Genomic DNA, 21,507 nt, shown 5'->3' on the forward strand with positions numbered 1-21,507 from the left:
CATAAGACATCAGAGGCTCCTGAACACTTTCTTCCCTCCTGACCTCACCATTGACCTTTGACTTCAGCAACAAATGGCTGGGAAATCAGTCCAACGCAGAAGTGCTAAAAACTACAATTCCTTGAGGTTGGCTCCAGAACATTTCAACCTCCAAAAGTCCCCATGTTAAAATGTCCAACTTCACAGCAGAAATAAACCTGTTTACAGCCCGGTACAAAAAAATCTAATCAAATCAAATTTTATTTGTATAGCCCAAATTCACAAAACACATTTTGCCTCGGAGGGGTTTACAATCTGTACAGGGAGTGACACCCTCTGGAAAAACTTGCCCACAAAAAACCTTTAACAGGAAAAAAGGTGGAAGAAACCTCAGGAAGAGCCACAGAGGAGTGTACATTACACGTGACCATATATACATACATATAGTACACACACACACACATATATATGTATGTATGTGTGTGTGTGTGTGTATATATGTTCACGTGTAATGCTCTTTATTCAGAAAACCCTCATGTCACATCTACATTTCAGGATCTGGTTATTATAGACACAGATTAAATGTTAAATATAAATATTTCAATATTTATCATCACAGTAACAGTGTTACACACATTAGTAGCTGTAAACACTCAGCATTAGAAAAATACATACGTTGGTTTGGTGCTTACATAAGGAGTAAACATTTATAATCATCACTTTAAAAGTTACATACGTTGTTTTTGGTGCCTGTTTGTTTCCCAGATATATTAGTGTGTGTGTGAATGGGTGTATAAGAGACATTAACTTAAAGAACTTTGTAGAAAGGCACTTTATGAAGTTCAGTCCATTTCCTTGTATTAGTTTACGGGCAGATCTGCCACATCCAATATGGCGGCGACATCGACGTACGATTCAGCGCTCAATGCGGCGTCTATGTATATATGTCTATGTGTATATGTCTATGGTTAAAAAATGCAATGTTTTCCTGGCAAATGTCTCGACCAGCAGTTATGGGGTTAATAACACGCTGCAGGAGCGTCAGGTTTTTTCAGGTGTTCAGCTCGGACAATTAAGGTGTGAGAGACGAGCCACGAGCCGAAAGCAACAAAGGAGCATGCTAACGAGTTAAATAGTAACTGTAGAGCGCACAAAGCTTTGTGAATCTTGTTTTTTTTCTTCGATTGTTTGCCAAACGGTAGTGATAGGTAAATGAAGCTTTTGTGAAGCACTGAACCACTTGAGCCAATTGTTTCGAAAATGGGTTAATTACTCGAAGCTTCAGTTATGGTGACCTCTCCTGGCGAAGTTCCAGGCTGCAGTCAAATTAGGCTAGTTGGTGGACAGGAAGTTCTTAAATTACACGCACACTGGTTATGTCCTATTCACAAATAAAGATCAATGAGACGATCAATGTGTGTATTGTGTTACTGAGGAAAGTGATGGGAAAATATAACATAGGTTTAGGTGGTAAACCTATGACATAGGTGTGCTTGTGTAACTAAGGCAGAGGGTGATTATGTAGGATGGGGGGCAGTCAAAGACTTTTATTGAGATACATTATTTTTTCAACAATTTTTGGATTGAGTCGGTTTCTTTTTATGCTGACAATTTCTCCACATTTTGAAAATACTCGTTCACAAGGAACTGATGAGGCAGGTGTGCATAAAAATTGTTATAAAGTGTTGAAGGCACTCAAATTCAAAACTGTCTCAACCTGTCACCTGTCAGAATCGAGACGAGGCAGTGCCATTCATTCACCTGATTGGACCGCGAACCAGTCAGGTGATTAATTCCGGCAACGAAGCAGGTTCTGCTTCGGACGTCACATGTCACGTGTTTTTTTTTTTTTTTGCACCAAAGCAAGCTTCGAAGCAGTGCTTCTATGGAATTGTAGTCCAGGGTTTGAAGCACGTATCGAAGCTTCAGTGTGGCGCTGCCATCACTACCAAACGGTCGATGTGTAAAAGGACAAGTTTGCATTAAGAGCACAGGAGAAATTTCGACACGAAGTTTAGAGACTGTGTATGTTTTGTGCTAATGCTATCGTTAGTGCTGCGGCTAGGCTAACCTGAAGTAGCTTTCATTCAGTCCATGTACTGACGTCTCCAGATATAGTTAACTAACCCGGTTTAACTGATTAAGAGCGGGAAGGCTGTTTTCGACCTGAAGACGGACCCGATACCCGGATACAGAGCGACTTGGACTTGGACTTGGACTTCATCGGTGCATGCTTTTGGTGACGGCTGTGGTGAGACCCGGACCTGCTGCTGAACCTGTACCTGTGCCGTTTGGATCACAGACAAGCCAGGAGTTATCGCTAAGGTACCAAGTTTTTATTTTTCTCATTGGAGAGCGAATCACGAGAATCGATCCAGGCCTGCAACGTTTTGTTTTGTTTTAAGTACAGTGGTCCCTCGTTTATCGCGGGGGATACGTTCTAAAAATAACCCGCGATAAACGAAATCCGTGAAGTAAGTTTTACAATTATTCTACATGTTTTAAGGCCGTAAAACCCCTAACCACACACTTTTATACACTTTTCTCAGACAGGCATTAACATTTTCTCACATTTCTCTCTTATTTAAACACTCTCAAAGTTCAAACTTTCGCAGATTTAACAAAATTAAGTACAATACTGTATTGTTTCCTCCGTGGCGGTGCGCCGCGACCGGCTCTGGGTCGGCTTGGAAAGGCTCGGGGGCAAAGGTGGCTCACGGCTCCGGCTGCGAGCTTTACAGCGCCCTCCTGCCCGGACCTCGCCGCTTCCCGGGGCCGTGGACTTGGTGCTCGCTGCGCCCTCTCCGCGACTGTCGAATCGCAATTTATCGCAACTTTCACTTCCTCCCGCAACAAAATCACAACAAAAATGTAAAAAGCACCGCAACTTTCACCGCATTTTTTTTGAAAACCTCCTGCAACATCAGGGATTTTAGGCCGCAACTATTTCAAAAAAGGCCGCGAAATCCTGGTGGGACTGATATCATTTCCGGTTATAGACTGACCCCGGCCCCCCATCACAGAAAGGCAAGTTGATGTGGCCCGCACCGAAAAAAGTTTGGGGACCCCTGTTTTAGGGGGTACAGTACCAGTCAGTACAGTACCACTGAATGTTCTGCTTCAGTGACAGTTTGTATTTAAACAGTCCTCTTCATCATGTCGTCTTCATCAAGGCGACACCTAACAATCCATCAACAGTACCTGGCCAGTGCGAGGCTTCAAACAGGATGTACTCAGAGGGAAGTTACCACTGAGCGTCACAGAGTGTCATCAGCAGGTTGCAATAAGTCGATTTGTGAACAGCATGAGACGTCTAGTCGAGCTGTAATCAATGGTCGAGGATACATGACGAGTTACTGAGACAGTTTTTGTTGTGCTATACACACCACTGTTGGCTTTTGTTTCAATAAGTTGTTCAAGGTGAAGAAAATACCATTGCATGCTTCTAATTACACTGAACAAAAATATATAAACACTTTTGTTTTTGCTCTCATTTTTCATGAGATGAACTTAAAGATCTAAAACATTTTCTATATACACAAAATCTCTCTCAAATATTGTTCACAAATCTGTGTAAATCTGATAGTGAGCACTTCTCCTTTGCCGGGATAATCCATCCCACCTCACAGGTGTGGCTTATCAAGATGCTGATTAGACAGCATGAATATTGCACAGGTGTGCCTTAGGCTGGCCACAATAAAAGGTCACTCTGAAATGTCCAGTTTTGTGTTATTGGTGGGACGCCAATCCAGAGCATCCCAAACATGCTCAGTGGGTGACATGTCCAGTGAGTATGCTGGCCATGCAAGAACTGGGATGTTTTCAGCTTCCAGGAATTGTGTACAGATTCTTGCAACATGGGGCCGTGCATTATCATGCTGCAACATGAGGTGATGGTCGGGGATGAATGGCACAACAATGGGCCTCAGGATCTCGTCACGGTATCTCTGTGCATTCACAATGCCATCAATAAAATGCACCTGTGCTCGCCGTTCATAACATTATGCCTACCCGTACCATAACCCCACCGCCACCATGGGCCACTCGATCCACAACACTGACATCAGAAAACCGCTCACCCACACACTGTCTGCCCTGAACAGAGACAACCGGGATTCATCCGTGAAGAGAACACCTCTCCAACGTGCCAGACACCATCGTGAGCATTTGCCCACTCAAATTGGTTACCCTTGGTTACCACCAGGTCGAGACCCCGATGAGGATGATGAGCTTCCCTGAGACGGTTTCTGACAGTTTAACCAAATTCTTTGGTTATGCAAACCGATTGTTGCAGCAGCTGTCCGAGTGGCTGGTCTCAGACGATCTTGGAGGTGAACATGCTGGATGTGGAGGTCCTGGGCTGGTGTGGTTACACGTGGTCTGTGGTTGTGAGGCCGGTTGGATGTACTGCCAAATTCTCTGAAACGCTTTTGGAGACGGCTTATAGTAGAGAAATTAACATTCAGTTCACGGGCAACAGCTCTGGTGGACATTCCTGCTGTCAGCATGCCAATTGCATGGTAAGTCAAAACTCACATCTGTGGCATTGTGCTGTGTGATAAAACTGAACATTTTGGAGTGGCCTTTTATTGTGGCCGGCCTAAGGCACACCTGGGTAATAATCATGCTGTCTAATCAGCATCTTGATATGCCACACCTGTGAGGTGGGATGGAATACACTGGGGAACAATTTGAAAAAAAAATTCTGTTGAGTTAAGATTTTATGCTGATTAAAACTAAAACTGGCATGCTGATTTCAAAATTGCAGTCAGTTTTTTTCTAGCACGTCAAGTTTTTTGTCCACAGCTGACCCTCCAGATCAGCAAAGTTCCACTGATCAGCTGTAGTAAGACTTTCCAGCTGATTATGATTGGACTCATCTACAGCTACATGGCAACTTGTTTGTGCAGTCACATGGAGACAGTGTGGTGAGAGGTGTGTGCAGCTCCCAATAGGTCAGTACTATCAATGTCTGCAAACAGAAAGCTGGCATAGTAGAATGAAGAGGATCTGTGCTGCTGTTCTCTTCACCTTGTCACCATGGGCATACCGTTGTAAGTTCTATTTGGTTTGATGCTGTTTTTCAAAGGAACACGTGAAAAGTTGCATTTGGTATCCCCAAAAAGATCATTGCACAGACTGTAACTCTGGTTTAGTGAAAACAAGCACATATCAGTTGAGTACAGTATTTTTCAGATTTTTTAAGAAAACATGGATCCTATAGTTCAAAAACTTGACGTGATTAGAGTTGCACGATACCCACGGTATACACGGTACCCCGCGGTACCAAATCATAACCGTCGCTACTATACTAGAAATTTTACACGACGGTACTACCGTGGATTACTATACTACCGGTGCCAGTGTCCGCTACATAGCGGCCGCCTCTGCTCTCCTCCCGGCTTCTCACTGCATGCTACTCCTTTGTAAACAAACCAACATGGAACCGCAACCGAACTACACAGCTGCTGAATGATTGGCTGTTTGCCTGTTACTGGTGACGTCCAGGGATATGATAGGCTGTTTCCGCACGCTGGGTCCGCCCGTCTGTTAGCTGATTGGCTGTTCGTGTGTTTCTGCCGGCAAGAACGAACTCCGCGAAGACAGCTCCGCTTCGATGGAAACTCGCTTCAAAACAAACAACAAGCTAAAGTTCTGTCTCGTCCAGACACGAGACAACACACTCACCGTGGCAGAAGCACCGGGCCCGAGCAGCGAGTCTGCCGTGGCGTCTTCGTCAGTGGCAACACTAAATTTACTTAAAAAACAAACGTCGTTGTTTCAAACTAACTTGTACAAATACATTGCAGTTTATAAAAATAATAATAATAAAAAAAGGCCGCAGTATCGCGATAATACCCGGAACCGCGATACTTGGTATAGTATCATACTATTTGGTATAGTATCGTGGTTACTCATTTTAGTATTGTGACAACTCTAGACGTGATAGAGAAAAACTGAGATCAGTTTTAGATTCCGCACCCAAAAATTAGTTAAACAGCTGTCAGACCTAACTCAACAAAAACTGTGTTGAGTTAGGTGTTAAGTGTTATCTCGGCAAAAGAGAAGTGCTCACTATCACAGATTTACACAGATTTGTGAACAATATTTGAGAGAAATAGTTATTTTGTGTGTATAGAAAATGTTTTAGATCTTTGAGTTCATCTCATGAAAAATTAGAGCAAAAACAAAAGTTGTTTTTTTGTTCTGTGTAAATGTAATACTTTCATGATATAACATCAGAATCAGGGAAATTATTGTATTTTTTATTACACTACTCATATATATATAATTATATATATATATAAATATATATATAATAATATATACACCACACACACCAAAGGTATGTCAGTGTGTCATAGAGAGAGTGAGAGACATTGTCCAATATGGACTGAAGCCTGGACAGCATCCTCCTCTCTGTCACGGTCGTCAGATTTTTCAGCTCAGTAATGATATAGAACATATGCAGGAATTCACATTAAAGACACTACCACTAACTATCTGTGTTATAATTTGGCCACAGGGGTTCAATTGAAAAAAACAGATATCTCACTTTTCACTTATTTTCCTCAGTCGGGTTTTGGGTTATCTCAATTTTATTTATTGTATAGTTGGGAACAAATGACAAAAAAGAAACATATGTAGTAACCAGTGTCTGTATGAACAAGTGATTGGAATCACTGGTGGAATGTAAGTACATTTACTTATGTAATTGTAAGTAGATGTACTTGAGACTTGATTTTTTTTCCTTTCATGTCACTTTCTATAATATTAATGAACAATAATAATAATATACTTCACTACAGTTATCTGACAGCTTTAGTTACAAGTTTACATTCATCTTTACAAAAATGATTAGAACAAAATTAATAACTGTCATGGACTTGTTGCACAGTAGATATTTTGACATGTCATATTAGGAAACTCACAGGTGTATTAATGATAACTGCATTCCACTCAGGGAAAGTCCTGCTATTGCTGGTTCACTGTCACCGTCACGGGACACTTACTGGAACTGAACCGCATTTCTGTACACAGTCAACCTGTGTTTCCTGCTGTGACAAGTCAAAATTGGGCCATAAGAAAACTGAAACTGGATTCAACTGACCCTGTGTGCACTCTGTGAGTGGCTGTGGGTGTGAACAATGTTTTTTTTATTACTTTACCTTATAACTTACTTTATATTACTTTATATTACTATTAAAGAGAGAAAGTGGCCATTGCCTGTTAAAATGTATTGAGTTATCAGTCACTGAAGTTCAAAGTTCAGCTCTTTGTTCATCTGTCCGAGCTGCAGCAGCCTGTTGAAACCTGGACATATATACGTAGACGCCGCATTGAGCGCTGAATCGTACGTCGACGTCGCCAACAAAGGCAAAGTGGAGCACCACCCTTAAGATGCAGAGTGGCAACATGGAAAAAGCTGTGCACACACACACACACACACACACACACACACACACAATTATTAACAAGGTGTGTCATTAACAAGGTGTGAGGCCCAACTTTATCAACTGCTTTCGATAAGGAAGCTGATATAAAAAATTAAAAACAAACCTCTGACGGCTTTTGCCATGATTTTAATGCGGCTACAATAGCAGAGCTGTATGAGAGTTGTTGTGTTTACAATACTCAACTTCAGGGGAAGCAAAGATGATGAAAAAACTCTTTTACACCCTGTCCCTTTTTACTGTGCTCGGTGTGGCGGGTTTTCTTTTATTTCAGCACTTCAGTAAATACAGATCTGTAACTCTTTTAACTGTGTATCATGCAGCAAATGGAAACGTTCTCCTTTCTTCGATGAGACGTGTGGGACTGATTTGGAAATTGACTAACGCCACAAATGCTAGACAAGAGATCACACGGATGCCACCTAATAAGAACAAGTCTTTAGGACCCTGTCCTGACACCCCTCCAGGTCTTAAGGGTCCTCTCAATGTGGATTTTGATTATAAACGGACTTTAGATGAGGTGAGAAAGAATATCAGTTCTCCTCTCAAGGAAGGAGGAAGGTACAAGCCACTGGACTGTATCGCCCGACAGAAGGTAAGTGAATGAATGGAAAGACAAATATAGGCTATAGTAATAGTATAGATAAAACAAGAACCGACAGATCTGGAAGAGTTTACCATGATTTAGATACTTTTTATCAAATTTAAAAAAATCTACTATTTATATAATGTGTCAAAACAATGCTAATTAAAACCAAAAAGAATCCCCGTGGTGGTTATGATGTGATGAACCATAGTAAATGGACAAAGGAACTTCTCCATCAAAGTCCTGGGAAAATGTCAGGGAATGTGGGAACTTTTGCTTATTTCTTAACCCTTCCACCTGCAGCAGTGTCAGTAACACTACTTAAAGCAATGGCTTACATAACCATAATTAGCTGTTGTTGTATGGTCTTTGTTGTATAGAAAGGAACACAAACTATTTATTATTTCATTGCAGTTACTAAACCGTCACTAAATTGAACAGAGACCTTTTTTAAGAAGCACTTTTTGGGGGCAAAGCTTACCCAAGGCACCAATTTCAGTTTAAACAACTACTGTGTTCCATGTCAACCAAAATTACACTTCCATTTCAAATGACAAGCTGGTTAAAAAAATCCAATCCACACTTAAAAACCATCTTGGTTTATTGAATGTATGAAGCAAAATGGTCAATTGCAGTGATGTAGTTTAACACTTTGTGCAACAAATTTATTGGTCCCTAAACCTGATTACTTTTCAGTCTTCACTATTGAAAGGCTATGTTTTGCTTTGCAACTATGAACCTAGTTGTTGTCTCTTACTGAGTGTACCACTAAGGATCTGTGAGGTTTAAGGGTTTGTGAAGAAACAACTAATTTGATAAAATTCAGAATGCATAACTAAGGACTTAACAGGGTGTTTTCTTTGATAGTTGTAGAATTCCATATCAACAACTGGGATGTGTTACTTTGAAGGATCAGTTTGAGGACGTCTTTCAGGGTTCAGATCTTTTTCTTTGAGGAGTTCTTGAAGGGTTGTAGATATCCTTCTGGTCTGTCAGGTTTTACACAGGTAACAGCACAATCACACACCAGCAGAGGGCCCTATTTGACAACATATAAGAAGTATCATTATTGCTTTATTATTCATTCATTAGTAGTACTGTACTTTTTAAGACCATTTAGCCAAAAAATACTTTTTTTTATCTCAGCACATTACTTTTGTATTTTGTTTTTGTTTCAGATCAATTAAAATCAGTCTAAAAGTACACAAGGAGATAATACACCAATTACAGGAACTAATGTAGAGTATAGAGATACTCACAACAATACTCTTTTAATTTAATCAGTCAATAGATTTAGGGAATTCAGACTTAATTATATTATAAGGGTTTTATGGGTAAATACAACAAAGCCTTAATGATTATTTACATTTATGTTAAAGCAAACCTACTTATTTAATTTGTTTAGGTGGCGATCATCATCCCATTCCGAAATCGGCATGAGCACCTGAAACACTGGCTGTACTACCTCCATCCCATATTGGAGCGACAGCAGTTGGACTACGGTGTCTACATCATCAACCAGGATGGAGAGGGAGTGTTCAACAAGGGTATATTGATGAATGCAGGATTTGTTGAAGCACTGAAGGAATATGATTATGACTGCTTTGTCTTCTCTGACATAGATCTAGTTCCTATGGATGACCGTAATCTCTATAGATGTTTTCAAAATCCCCGACACTTGTCTGTGGCTATCGACAAATTTAACTTCCAGTTACCCTACGATACTAACTTTGGTGGGGCTTCTTCATTGTCCAAGATCCAATTCGTAAAGATTAACGGCTTCTCGAATACTTTCTGGGGCTGGGGTGGTGAGGACGACGATCTCTATCAGCGAGTTATCTTCCATGGAATGTCTATTTCTCGACCTGACTTGGTGATAGGAAAGACAAGATGATCAAACAGTGAGAGATTTACACAATGAGCAGAACCAGTGAATGCTGGTAAACTGAGACACACAAATCCGACCATGAATGAAGATGGGATTAATTCCCTAAAGTACACAGTCAAGGAGATTGTTAAAGATATACTGTACACCTGGATCACTGTGGATATTCAAGCCCCGCTCACAGTCTGAGGATATGGATTCATGACTAAATGTTGATTCTTCAGTCAACCCTGTGTTCTTTTTATATGTTGACAGGCTATACATAACACATGTGACATAGATAACACAGAAGCCAGACAGACACAGAAGTGTGTTTGGTTGGCCAGTGACATGGTGAAGGGATTTTATATTTCGATTTTCATTGATACAATACTTTCTTTGTCTTACTGTCAAATGCAATAACTTTACAAGTTGAAACTTGTATGAATGTTTAAAATATTATTATCCCATTGTCTAAGGATATTAACATCACTTCTTTGTGACATATTCCTTAGACTCTTCTGGGTTTAAGAATGAAAAGGGGAAAAATTTGAATGGTGATGCATTGCTTGGTGTGTCTTTCTTTTTGACCGAAGGGTTTACTGTTTTGAGTTAGTTTGTGGCCTTTTGCAATGAAATAGACGATCTGAGGATTATACCTATAGTTTGTGAACTGAACAAGTTTTACAGAATGTATTTAAGGAACTGAGAAGAACTGTAATACAATGTGTGGTCACTATGCTCCAGCACTAAACATAAAAACTAAATGAAATGTATGGTAAGTTCTACATTTTTCAGTGAAATGCTCCTGCACCCACTGATCAGACACTGATCTTTTGCTTTAATTTCGGTGTCCACAATAATTATGTCACGGTTGTATTGTGAATCTCATCTCCTCTCCCGTTTTGGTTACAGTCCCAAGCGGCCTCCTCATTGCTTAATATCGCTACAACTAGATGCGGGCGGCCTGACCATTGTCATTCGCTTTTACATAATTCAAGCTTTCATTCAATATATCAGACTCATTCAATATATTCAAAGTTTTCATTCAATATATCAAGTTTTCATTCAATATTTAGACTTCATTCATATATTCAAGCTTTCATTCAATATATTCAGACTTCATTCAATATATTCAGACTTCATTCAATATAGTCAAGGTTCACTACATATATTCAGACTTCATTCAATATATTCAAAGGTTTAATTTCCTGAACGGCATGCCATAATAAAAAAAAATATATATATATACTTATCATTTAAGTGTATATGCAATGGAACTATGTGCAATAGTATTGGCAATAGAATGGGTGGATAGGAAGATAATCATATGTAGCGATTCAATCTCATTGCTCTTAAGCATTAAAAACAGAGCAGCAAAAACACATCGGGAAATATTATATGAAATAATGGTGAGAACATCCAGATTAGCACAGCAGGGGAGGGAAATAAATTCATGTGGGTACCAGCTCATTTGGGGGAATGAAAAAGCAGATCAAATGGCAAAGGAGGCAGCAAAGAAAGAAGAGGTGGAAATGAAAGTAAAATTATCAAAAGCAGAAGGGAAAAGTTTAATATGGAAAGAAATAATTAATCAATGGAAACAATATTGGAAAATCCAGGAAAAAGGGGAGACATTTATATGAACTACAAGAAGAAGTAGGAGAGGCGGGGTGTTGTGGAGGTATCAGAGTGGAACTCAAGGGCTCCACCACGGACGGACTCTACTTTTAATAATCAACGCTTTGTTCCGGGAAGCAGCGTGTTTTCAGCGCGCTCCATCATCATCATCAGGACGTTTGTCTGCAGAGATCATCAAAGTTTGATTATTGTGTGAACATGGTGAAGCTTTCAGCGGAGCTCATCGAGCAGGCTGCTCAGTACACCAACCCGGTGAGAGACAGAGAGCTGGACCTACGAGTTGAGACCAACTTTAGACCGAGCTTAGCTCAGGCTTCAGCCGGGCCTAACTCCGACACACAACAACCAGACTCATCAGCGTTAGTGAACAGCGACGTGTAAAGAAAGGAAACTGTTAATGTGAATGAATGTCGATGCAAAGTGTTTAGTTTGTGCTACATGTGGGAGTTAGCGACGTCTCTGTGCGCCCAAACTGAAACAAAACAAAAGTCAGCTTTAGTTTCTCTAAACTCTCACAGACTCTGAGTTATGTTACAATATTAACCCCATGCTTTAATGCAAACACGACGTGAACAACAGATGTGTGTGTGTGTGTGGTACAGTGAGGACACAACAACGGGACACGCACATGAGATAAACGAACGCCACCTGGTGGCAAATCAGTGCCATCGACTGGGCATCTCGATTAATCGGCTGGGCATCTCGATTAATCGACTGGGCATCTCGATTAATCGGCTGAGCATCTCGATTAATCGACTGGGCATCTCGATTAATCGACTGGGCATCTCGATTAATCGACTGATTCCAATCGAATTTAGATCAAAACTTATTTTATGACACAGCCAGGCATTGAATACATACAAATACTGAAGAATGTACATTATATATATATATATATATAATATATTATATACTGTACAGTGGTCCCCGTTTATCGCGGGGGATACGTTCTAAAAAATAACCCGCAATAAACGAAATCCGCGAAGTAAGTTTTACAATTATTATACATGTTTTAAGGCCGTAAAGCCCCTAACCACACACTTCTACATTCTACATTTTATTTAAAAAGTGCCAAATCATAACAGACGTTATCGAGCAGAGCTCATTGGTATGACCCATTAAATTAAAGAGAGCCATATATATACATACATACATACATACAGTGGTCCCTCGTTTATCGCGGGGGATACATTCTAAAAAATAACCCGCAATAAACGAAATCCGCAAAGTAAGTTTTTTTTACAATTATTCTACATGTTTTGTATACATATACAGACAGTGGTCCCACCTTTTTACACGCATTTTGTACAGTACTCCCTTAGTTAATCAGGACGCAGAACACAATGCACGTTCATACTGTAAAGTACGCTGTAAAAAAAAAAGCATGCAAAATTACACTAAAAAAGTCTGCGAAAAGTGAACCGCGTTATAGCGAGGGACGACTGTATATCTTTTAATGTTCTTGTCTGTTTAATAAAATTTACTAGCGCTTTATTGTGTGAATCATATTTAGGATTAAAATATACTCAGTGAAAGTTGTCCTATCATTCCTGCTGTCAGTGAAAAAACACAGAATGACAGATTTTGTAATATAGTGGCTAGAGGAGTAAACGTGTACATTTTATTTAAAAAGCGCCAAATCATAACAGACGTTATCGAGCAGAGCTCATTGGTATGACCCATTAAATTAAAGAGAGACATAAAATATATTTATTTATTTATTTTACTGTTGGAAAAAGTGCACGGATCAATGTGATCTTTTTGTGGAGTGATATAAACATTAACAACATGTTAAGAATAGTTCTAGATGGAATAGCTGCAAGACTGTGGAATATTTTTGTCATTTGCAAATATGTGTCAAAGATGAGATGGTCAAAACACAAACACTTCCTGTATCAGTTTCAAAATAAAAGCCCCTTCTTTCTTAACAAGGCTTTTATTGTGAAAGCGGTACGTGCCATTGCTTTATGGACGTCCCAGTTGCATATGGTACACATCACCCTAACCTGGGTTTGAGACTACAGTGGACGAAAACAGTTTCATATGCAGAAGTTAAACACAAAGTGTGACAGCTCACAGTGGTCTTTTTGAATAAATAAAAAAGTCTCTTAATATTTGTCACACTGATATCTGGAGACATGTAATCATTTTTAATGTTAATATAAATCTCCTCCTTAACCAAACGTATGTTTTTGTTGTTGTTGTTTTTTCACGTCACAGGTTATAAAATCCCAGTGCTTGAAAATCTCGGAGCTACTCTGGACCAGTTTGACACAATCGACTTCTCTGATAATGAAGTAAGAAAACTGGACAGCTTCCCTCTGCTCAGAAGACTGAAAACACTGCTAATGAACAACAACAGGAATTGGTAAGTTACAGCTGCAGCACGCTGTCCTGACATGATGTAAAAATACAGTATGATGATTCAAAGGATTAAATCGTGTTGATGATGCATACTCAAGTTGATCACTGATCAATTCAGTGGGGGGGGCAGTAGTTCAGTCCATAGACTTGGCTTGGGAACTGAAGGGTGGCCGTTTCAAGTCCAGCATGGACCAAAAATATGGAAGGTGGACTAGTAGCTGGAGAGGTGCCAGCTCACTCTGGTTCCTCCTGGTTCCCCAACTGCTCGCTGTGCGCTTCTCAGGGGTCCTGCCCATCATCTCCACCATTGCATGTCTATGAGCCGTTGTACTGCATGTGTGTGTTCTGGGTTAAAATGCATGTAAATAAAACAGAAATTCCCCGTTGAGGGATCTTTTTCTTTCTTATTATTTACTGTTAATAGAAGACTACGTAGGTGAATGCTGTCAGTACCTTCAGTGTTTTTTTACAGCTTCACGTTTGGTTGGAAGTCTCTTCCAGACATTGACTGACAACGCCCGGTATTATTAATTATATAAACTGTCTTAATGAAGAGTTTTCCCTGTGTATACTTGGTCAGTTTGTAACCTTCTAAAATGTTTCTCCAGTCGAATAGGTGAGAATCTGGAGCAATCCCTGCCGAGCTTGACAGAACTGATCCTCACAAGCAACAACATTCAGGAGCTGGTGAGTGCATGGAGCCATCTGAATGTTTGGATCAAAAGTGTGAATGCAAGTTTAATGATTTTATATTGAAATACCAGGAAAAATCATCATTGTTCTTGTCACGTGCAGGGTGACTTGGATCCACTGGCCACGGTGAAGACACTGACCCTCCTCAGGTATGAATCCTCAGTCCTCAAAGTTGGTTATTGATCTGTCGGGCGCACCGCCGAATTCTGATCCTGCACGTTTGCAATCACTGAATATGCAGCTTGTTAAGGAATCCAGTGACAAACAAGAAGCACTACAGACTCTATGTCATCAACAAACTCCCACAGATCCGCGTGCTCGACTTCCAGAAGCTGAAACTCAAGGTTAGTGCAACACACCAAGGTATACTGTATTCCATTAATATGAAGTAATGAAAACATGACTAGTACTTCAAGGCCTGGCATGAGGTGTGCGTCATGGATCAAATGTGATGACGATGGAAGCTAAAACCGTGGTATGGATCGCTCCTGGCCGGCCTTGCCTCCTCTCAGATGAAAGTTGTGATTAATGAGGCTTTTCACTTTAACTGTGTAATATCGTCATAGGAGCGGCAGGAGGCGGAGAAAATGTTCAAGGGCAAACGAGGTGCTCAGCTTGCAAAGGATATTGCCAGGCGAACGAAAACGTAAGACGAAAGTCCACGTTAGACAGCAGCTCCTCAGAATCACTGCATCCTGGCTGATGGGACGGGCTTAATTAATGACCACCAATCATGTCGGTGTTCATCAGAACACACAGTGATGGACAGATCAATGTTTATCCTACAATCTAAATATCCAACAAATTCTTATTGGCCTTAAGTCTGCCGTTTTAAACCTGAAGCCAGAAGCGCTCACCACAATGTTGCTCAGGACTGCTGTCTGTGGACGATGTATCAGTGTATTTGACTCAAGAAAAGATACTACACATGAGATTGACTACACTGGTTGAGAGGTCAGAGAAGCTCGTGTGTGTGCGTGTTGTCTAAATGACGCGTGTTCCTTTACAGATTCACTCCTGGAGTGGCAGCACAGCTGGAGAAGAAGAAGACGGGGCCGTCCCAAGCTGACGTGGAAGCCATCAAGGTTCATTTGTTGAAAAGATTTGTTTTTGAGGGTCCATCCCACCATCCTCCAAAATGTAGAATGGGTGCATGTTCAATCATAAATAGATCACTAACGTAGAGTTGTATCAAGGATTAAGTAGGCACAGGTTGTATGATGGTGATTGATATTTCCCAGTACTCTGTTCAAAAGTAGTGGCAGGTCGTCGTCACGTAGGCTTTCAATTTGAACAAAGCGTTTATATGAACTCTGGAGTAATAGTATCTTGGAGTGATTCATTCATTTTCATGCCACGGCGGCCGCTGCGTAAGCTGGTGAGGACAGAAACGGAAATGATTTCCGTGACGGCCGATCAGCACAGGGCTTGTGAGGAAGGCAATACAACAGCGGCTCGTTAGGTTTAGACGATAGCTTGGGGGCGTGCTGTTTGTTCTAAGCAGGAGTGGTGCGTGGACAGGGAGAAACCAAAGAAATGAAGCTCATAGAAATCTGAACTGAAGGAATACAGAACAAGTACAAGAGGGGAGAGAAAAACTGTAGCAAGCAGCCATGGCAACCCAGAAATACTGTTTGGAGGATTTGGCTGTACAGATTTACATGCAATGCCAATATTCACTTCTGGAGCATGAAGTAATGTGGCAAGTTTAGTAGCTACAGATGGAACTTAAGTCATGCAGTGTGCTTTTGTCTCTCAAACCTGGCCATCATCAGAGTGTATGCTGGCTCTCAACCTAGGAGTCCTGGCTCACCAAAGCTTCACAGGGGGAGAGATTTCTTGATCTTTTAGGCAGGGGCTCCCAAACTACGGCCTGTGGGCCACATCTGGCCCGCCTAAACAATTGGAGTGGCCCACTTAACGATCCCAAACAATCCCTCTAAACATGGCCTATTTTTCAAATTGCATTTTCTCATTATAAATATCCACACTTAATGATTAAGCTTGGCATTCTAATTAAAATCTACCTTATTTACGAACTATTTACAGTACTAGCTAATTTCATCCCCTCACACAATGGTATTCCGACGTGACTTTGCTCGTGATCAACTTCCGCGCAGTCTGCCGGGGGATTCAACTCGGCAGGTCAGGGACGGCCGCACGGTGCGGGAGGATCCCCTCGTGGGACCTTCCACGGCTCTGGGTCGGCTTGGAAAGGCTCGGGGGCGAGGTGGCTCACGGCTCCGGCCCGAGCTTTACACGCCCTCTGCCGGACCTCGCCGCTTCCGCTGCACCCTCTCCGCGACTGTCGATCGCAACGTCACGCAACTTTCACTTCCTGCAACATGAGGGATTTTAGGTCGCAACTATTTTAAAAAAGCCTGTGTTAAAAAATCCTGGTGGGACTGATACCATTTCCGGTTATAGACTGACCCCGGCCCCCCATCACAGAAAGGCAAGTTGATGTGGCCCGCACCGGAAAAAGTTTGGGGACCCCTGATTTATACTGATCGTTCTTTAGTTAATTTGTCACGTGACAGGCCGCTCAGGTTTTTGGTGTTCAGACAGCTAACCGGCTTCTTTGAAAAGGGATCAGGTTACCATCAAACAGCTCCATGAGTACTAATCTGAGCTTGTTGTTCCAATCAAAACAATATAATAATTAGATGTATTAAACAGCACCATTCAACCACTGAGTTAGTACAATAACCTGATGGAGATGCAGATGTTGGAACAGTGTACTGAGTGTAAAGGGCCCTGTGGACGGACTTAGTCAGACCGTGTTAGCCGAGGTTCAGAGTGTGTTTGTCTTTCAGGAATACAATCGCCAATGCTTCATCGCTGGATGAGGTGGAGAGGCTGAGAGGGATGCTGCAGGCCGGACAGATCCCCGACGAGATCTCAGACAACGGTCAGTGCTGACCAAATCCGGTCCAGAACCGACTAACACCATGTGAAATGTGGCTTTTTGAGGCTGATGAAGCCTTTTGTTTGGCCAGAATTACTCAAAAATGCACACCAGGACGGGCAATATTTCCAACCCGTCCACGTTGTTTTTGTGTCGTTGAAGATTACTTCTTCAGTAGAGTCGTCAGGAATCCAGAAAATGTTGACTAAAACTTAGAGAACATCCATCAAACCCTTGATTAACCTTGTTAACTCTTATAAACTTCGACATATTTCGACACGAGGCTGATTATGAAGATTTTCATTTGAAATCAGGTCCAGCTGGGATGGTGGAGAGCGGAGATGAGGAGGAAGAGGAGGAGGCGGAAGAGGGACACAGATGGAGGCACCACGGAGGAAGGTGCTGGAGATGGATCAATGAGGAAGATCAGGAGAGAGGGCAGGAGGCGAGGTCGAGGAAGAGGATGACAAGATATTGGATGTGGAGCCACATGTTAACGGTCTGAGTACCCCGAAAGCATTTCTGTTGTTTTGTCTTTTTTATTTCCACGTTGTAGATTTCTCGTTTTGGACGTACGGCGGTTTTGTTTTGTAAAATGAATCCAATAAAATCTGATTTCTTAACATCGCAGTGTGTGAGAGACGTTTGTTTAAGCAGTCAGCTGACACACTCAGGTCATGCGTCCACCTCTAAATGCTGCATTGCCTTTTCATATATTACATAAATTCCATATTTATATGCAAGTTATGAGGGTGGATTCTCTCTGGATGGACACCCCTCATATTAGAATTGTTTTGTTGTAAATGTAGTTGAAGTTAACTTAAAAAACCACAGACATGTGAAGAATCTGCTTCATGACTAACTATGCATGCAAAGAGTTTTCTGGTGCTGCTTTGGCCGGGCACAACAGCAGGTCCTCCTGTCACTTTGTTTTGAATCCCAACCGCCCTGGTCCAGCCCCGCAAGATCCTGAACCACAAACTGCTCTGATGGCTGTGCTTCTATGTGTACCAAGTAGGGTAAAAACCTACACGATATACAGATGACAAAGTACCTGCATAGACGTGTGAACTGTAAACCAAGAGTGCAATGGTGGCAAGAAACCTTTGAGTTGACTTCATTATTTTAAGTTTGACATGGTCACCTGGCACTTATCACAGTGCCTGCCTACTTAAGTTGAGTATTACTGTCTAGATCACATGACCTTGTAAATGATTGTTTTTGTGAATGTGTTTTGCCATCAGGCCATCGTTAGAGGTGTCAAAAGTACACACTTCTTAAGTCAAGTACAAGTATGGATACCTGTGTTTAAAAAGACTCTAGTAAAGTTGAAGTATTGACTCAACTTTTTTACTCAAGTTAAAGTGGAAAAGTACAAGAAGCTCGAAAATATACGTAAAGTATAAAGGTATAAGATCATACCGGTAACTTGTGAAGGCACAAAACCACCATTGTCAGGAAAAGCTTTACAGGACCTACAAGTCATGTCCAAGCAAAGAAAATGAACTGAAATCAATACAAAAAGCGACATTGGCCAATCGGTCCTAAAACACATTCAAAAAAAATAAACTGCTGTACAAGAATGCGGGATTGCGAATCAGGTGCACTTATGTATTATGGTATTCAAATATATATTAGCTACAGACATATATCTGTCAAAGCAACTTCAAAGCCTGACGTAACACTAAAGCTACCCTGACTCAACATCTATTAACAGCAAGTGATCATTGGAGTCTTTTGTAAGAACTATCGCATTACAATTATATTTTTTTATGTAGTGTGTGTGTGGGGGAGGGTAAACACAGGCTGATGTGATCCTTAACTCAGAGTTTTTGATGAGACTGCACAAATCTTTAAAAACCAGTCAAGTAACGGACCTTGTGAAGCTCATCAAACGGAGATGTTCCTGGGTTGTGTACCCAGTGGTCCCTTGTGCAGCCATGGTCTCTGTGAAGACATCAGACTGCATTCATACTCTGCGTTGGCTCCATGTTAGCAACCGCGTAGCTGTCCATTTGTTGCTAGGAGAACGCACATGTCCTATAACGACAGAGGGAGACACGGTCCAATCCTGTCCTCTCTACAAGCTAGTCCCCGTCCCGACCGTCCTCTGCATCCCATGTGTTTTCCTCCAGGACAGCTTTTCACATGCGCAAAAAAAAAAAAATTATACTATGCTAAATGAAGAAGTAAAAGTCAAACAGTGGCGCACAAATAACATAGTGGGGGGGGAAGTAAGTATAGATCCTGCAAATTCTACTTATAGTACAGTATGTTGTACTTAAGTAGATTTCGTTACTTCCCCATTCTGGCCGTCAATCTTTCCCTGTTTTCCCAAACCAGTAACTGCAGCCCATGTCTGCCAAACAGAGAAGTTGAATCAACATGCAGCTGATTCAAAGCCTGTCAAGATTCACTCCCACCTGAAGACAAAAAGCTCTGTCCACACATGAGACCTTCCTGCATGGACCCACAGGTGACTTCAAACAGGCAACTGTACATCGTGCTCCCCACAACCAGACTCAACAACAACAAAATTTACATGAAAAAAAAACCTACTTATTTCATCCAAACTGCTGTGATTCATAACTGATGTGATCTGACATGGCGCTTTTAGCACGAACACCTTTAAATAGAACCATTTACATGTACAGAAATCCAGCGGACGACAGATTGAACTGACCTGGTGCCAAATAAAAACACTCATCGTAGTAGGATCGCTGTGAGCAACCACGTCTACAAGTCAACTTTTCATGAGACCCAAAACACATTTTTTTCAACTTTATCCGAGGGTTTTTTAATAGTAAATGCCAAACCAGAAATAAACGCTAAATAAATAAATTCACAGCGACACTATGGAAAAGAGCTCTATATTAGAAGCTGAACAGATAAAATGTAACGTGTATCACGATACAAAGTAGAATTGTGATGTTTGTTGTTGGGTAGAAGGAGAAAGTCAACATGTTGGAAATACTCAAAGCAAGCACGAGTACTAAAAGTTGTACTTAAGTACAGTTGTTGAGTAAATGAGACTTAGATATATTCCACCACTGAGAAACATGGACATTGTAGATATTAAATAAATAAATAACTGATAAACAGAACTTCAAAATAAAATACAAAGGACTGAATGCAAAAGTCGTAACATTTATGCTTGGTTTTAGTATCTCTGACGTTTCAGTGGCCCTGAGCCTTCAGTATTTTGAGTTGTACACAGTGTTGGAACTGCAGTGGAAGCAAGCCAGGACAGCAGCGCCCTTAGCCTCATTTACTTCACTATTCCAGCTGGTTGGGATTCAGGTTGGTGGTTAACATCAGGAGAGGAGACTCTCCCTGCTTCGAGAGAGCCAGACACACTGGGACCCAGGCGCTGTCAGACCCAGACCTAAACCCCAGGATAATAGGTTCGTTGAATGTGGTGTCAAAAAGTGGTGCGGTGGCTCAGGGTGTCAGAGCAACTCTGTAGAAGACAGAGTGGCCCGAGGACATCACATTACCACTGCTAACCCTGTCCAGAAGCCGGGCGGAGGAGAGGTGATGTATGTCGCATTTGTTTATCGTGCCACACAGGGAACCGATAGGGACTTATGCGGAGCAGACCGACTCCAGACTGAATTGTTCCTGTCCAAACAGACAGTCGTATCAGTTTCCTTTCCTGTTGATCCCTCGTAGTAAGTCAACCGCTATGTGTGGAGTCTTCAACTCCACTCGACCTCCCAGTACGAGCGCCTGAGGACCAATCACTGCACAACATCTGAGGCCAGTAGTCAATCTGGTCGGGATGATGCAGGAATACGGCTGATCCTCGGCCTGGTGACATCTGCTGTTGTTGTACCGACACGCGCGATTTTCTGGTTCATTGTGTTTGCGTCGAGTGTGAGCTCACGCGAATCCTGATGCAGAAGAAGACACGACGCGTGCAGTTATTCATCTTTCACCTGTTCGACAGTTTGAAGGTGGTTTGTTTCATGAATCATATTAAAAAAAGACCACTTACACTTCCTCAGAGCTGGCCTCA

General features: G+C 41.5%; 2 protein-coding genes across 2 annotated transcripts; both read left to right on the forward strand.

The window, feature by feature from the left end:
- The first annotated feature begins 2,223 nt into the window (after positions 1 to 2,223).
- Positions 2,224 to 10,227, forward strand: LOC109138027 (beta-1,4-galactosyltransferase 1). The gene is given in 3 exon segments (XM_027281146.1): positions 2,224 to 2,304; positions 7,757 to 8,028; positions 9,425 to 10,227. Coding segments are annotated over 2 exon segments (915 nt in total). The 5' UTR covers positions 2,224 to 2,304; positions 7,757 to 7,782; the 3' UTR covers positions 10,094 to 10,227.
- A 1,462-nt stretch (positions 10,228 to 11,689) lies between these two features.
- LOC109136650 (U2 small nuclear ribonucleoprotein A') lies at positions 11,690 to 17,503 on the forward strand. Its single transcript, XM_027281329.1, has 8 exons — positions 11,690 to 11,804; positions 13,745 to 13,892; positions 14,497 to 14,575; positions 14,684 to 14,730; positions 14,823 to 14,925; positions 15,148 to 15,227; positions 15,591 to 15,761; positions 17,398 to 17,503. Exons 1-8 carry the CDS (start codon positions 11,723 to 11,725, stop codon positions 17,501 to 17,503), a joined length of 816 nt encoding a protein of 271 aa, XP_027137130.1. The 5' UTR covers positions 11,690 to 11,722.
- The last annotated feature ends 4,004 nt before the right edge of the window (positions 17,504 to 21,507 follow it).

The sequence above is a fragment of the Larimichthys crocea genome, chromosome VIII (assembly GCF_000972845.2).
Source record: "Larimichthys crocea isolate SSNF chromosome VIII, L_crocea_2.0, whole genome shotgun sequence".
In the NCBI taxonomy this organism is placed as follows: domain Eukaryota; kingdom Metazoa; phylum Chordata; class Actinopteri; family Sciaenidae; genus Larimichthys; species Larimichthys crocea.

Coding starts and splice junctions, on each gene's coding strand:
- LOC109136650 (XM_027281329.1), top strand. CDS start 11,723: ATGGTGAAGCTTTCAGCGGAGCTCATCGAGCAGGCTGCTCAGTACACC. Junction 11,805..13,744: donor CAGAGAGCTGGACCTACGAG/TTGAGACCAACT, acceptor TTCACGTCACAG/GTTATAAAATCCCAGTGCTT. Junction 14,576..14,683: donor GCAACAACATTCAGGAGCTG/GTGAGTGCATGG, acceptor TGTCACGTGCAG/GGTGACTTGGATCCACTGGC.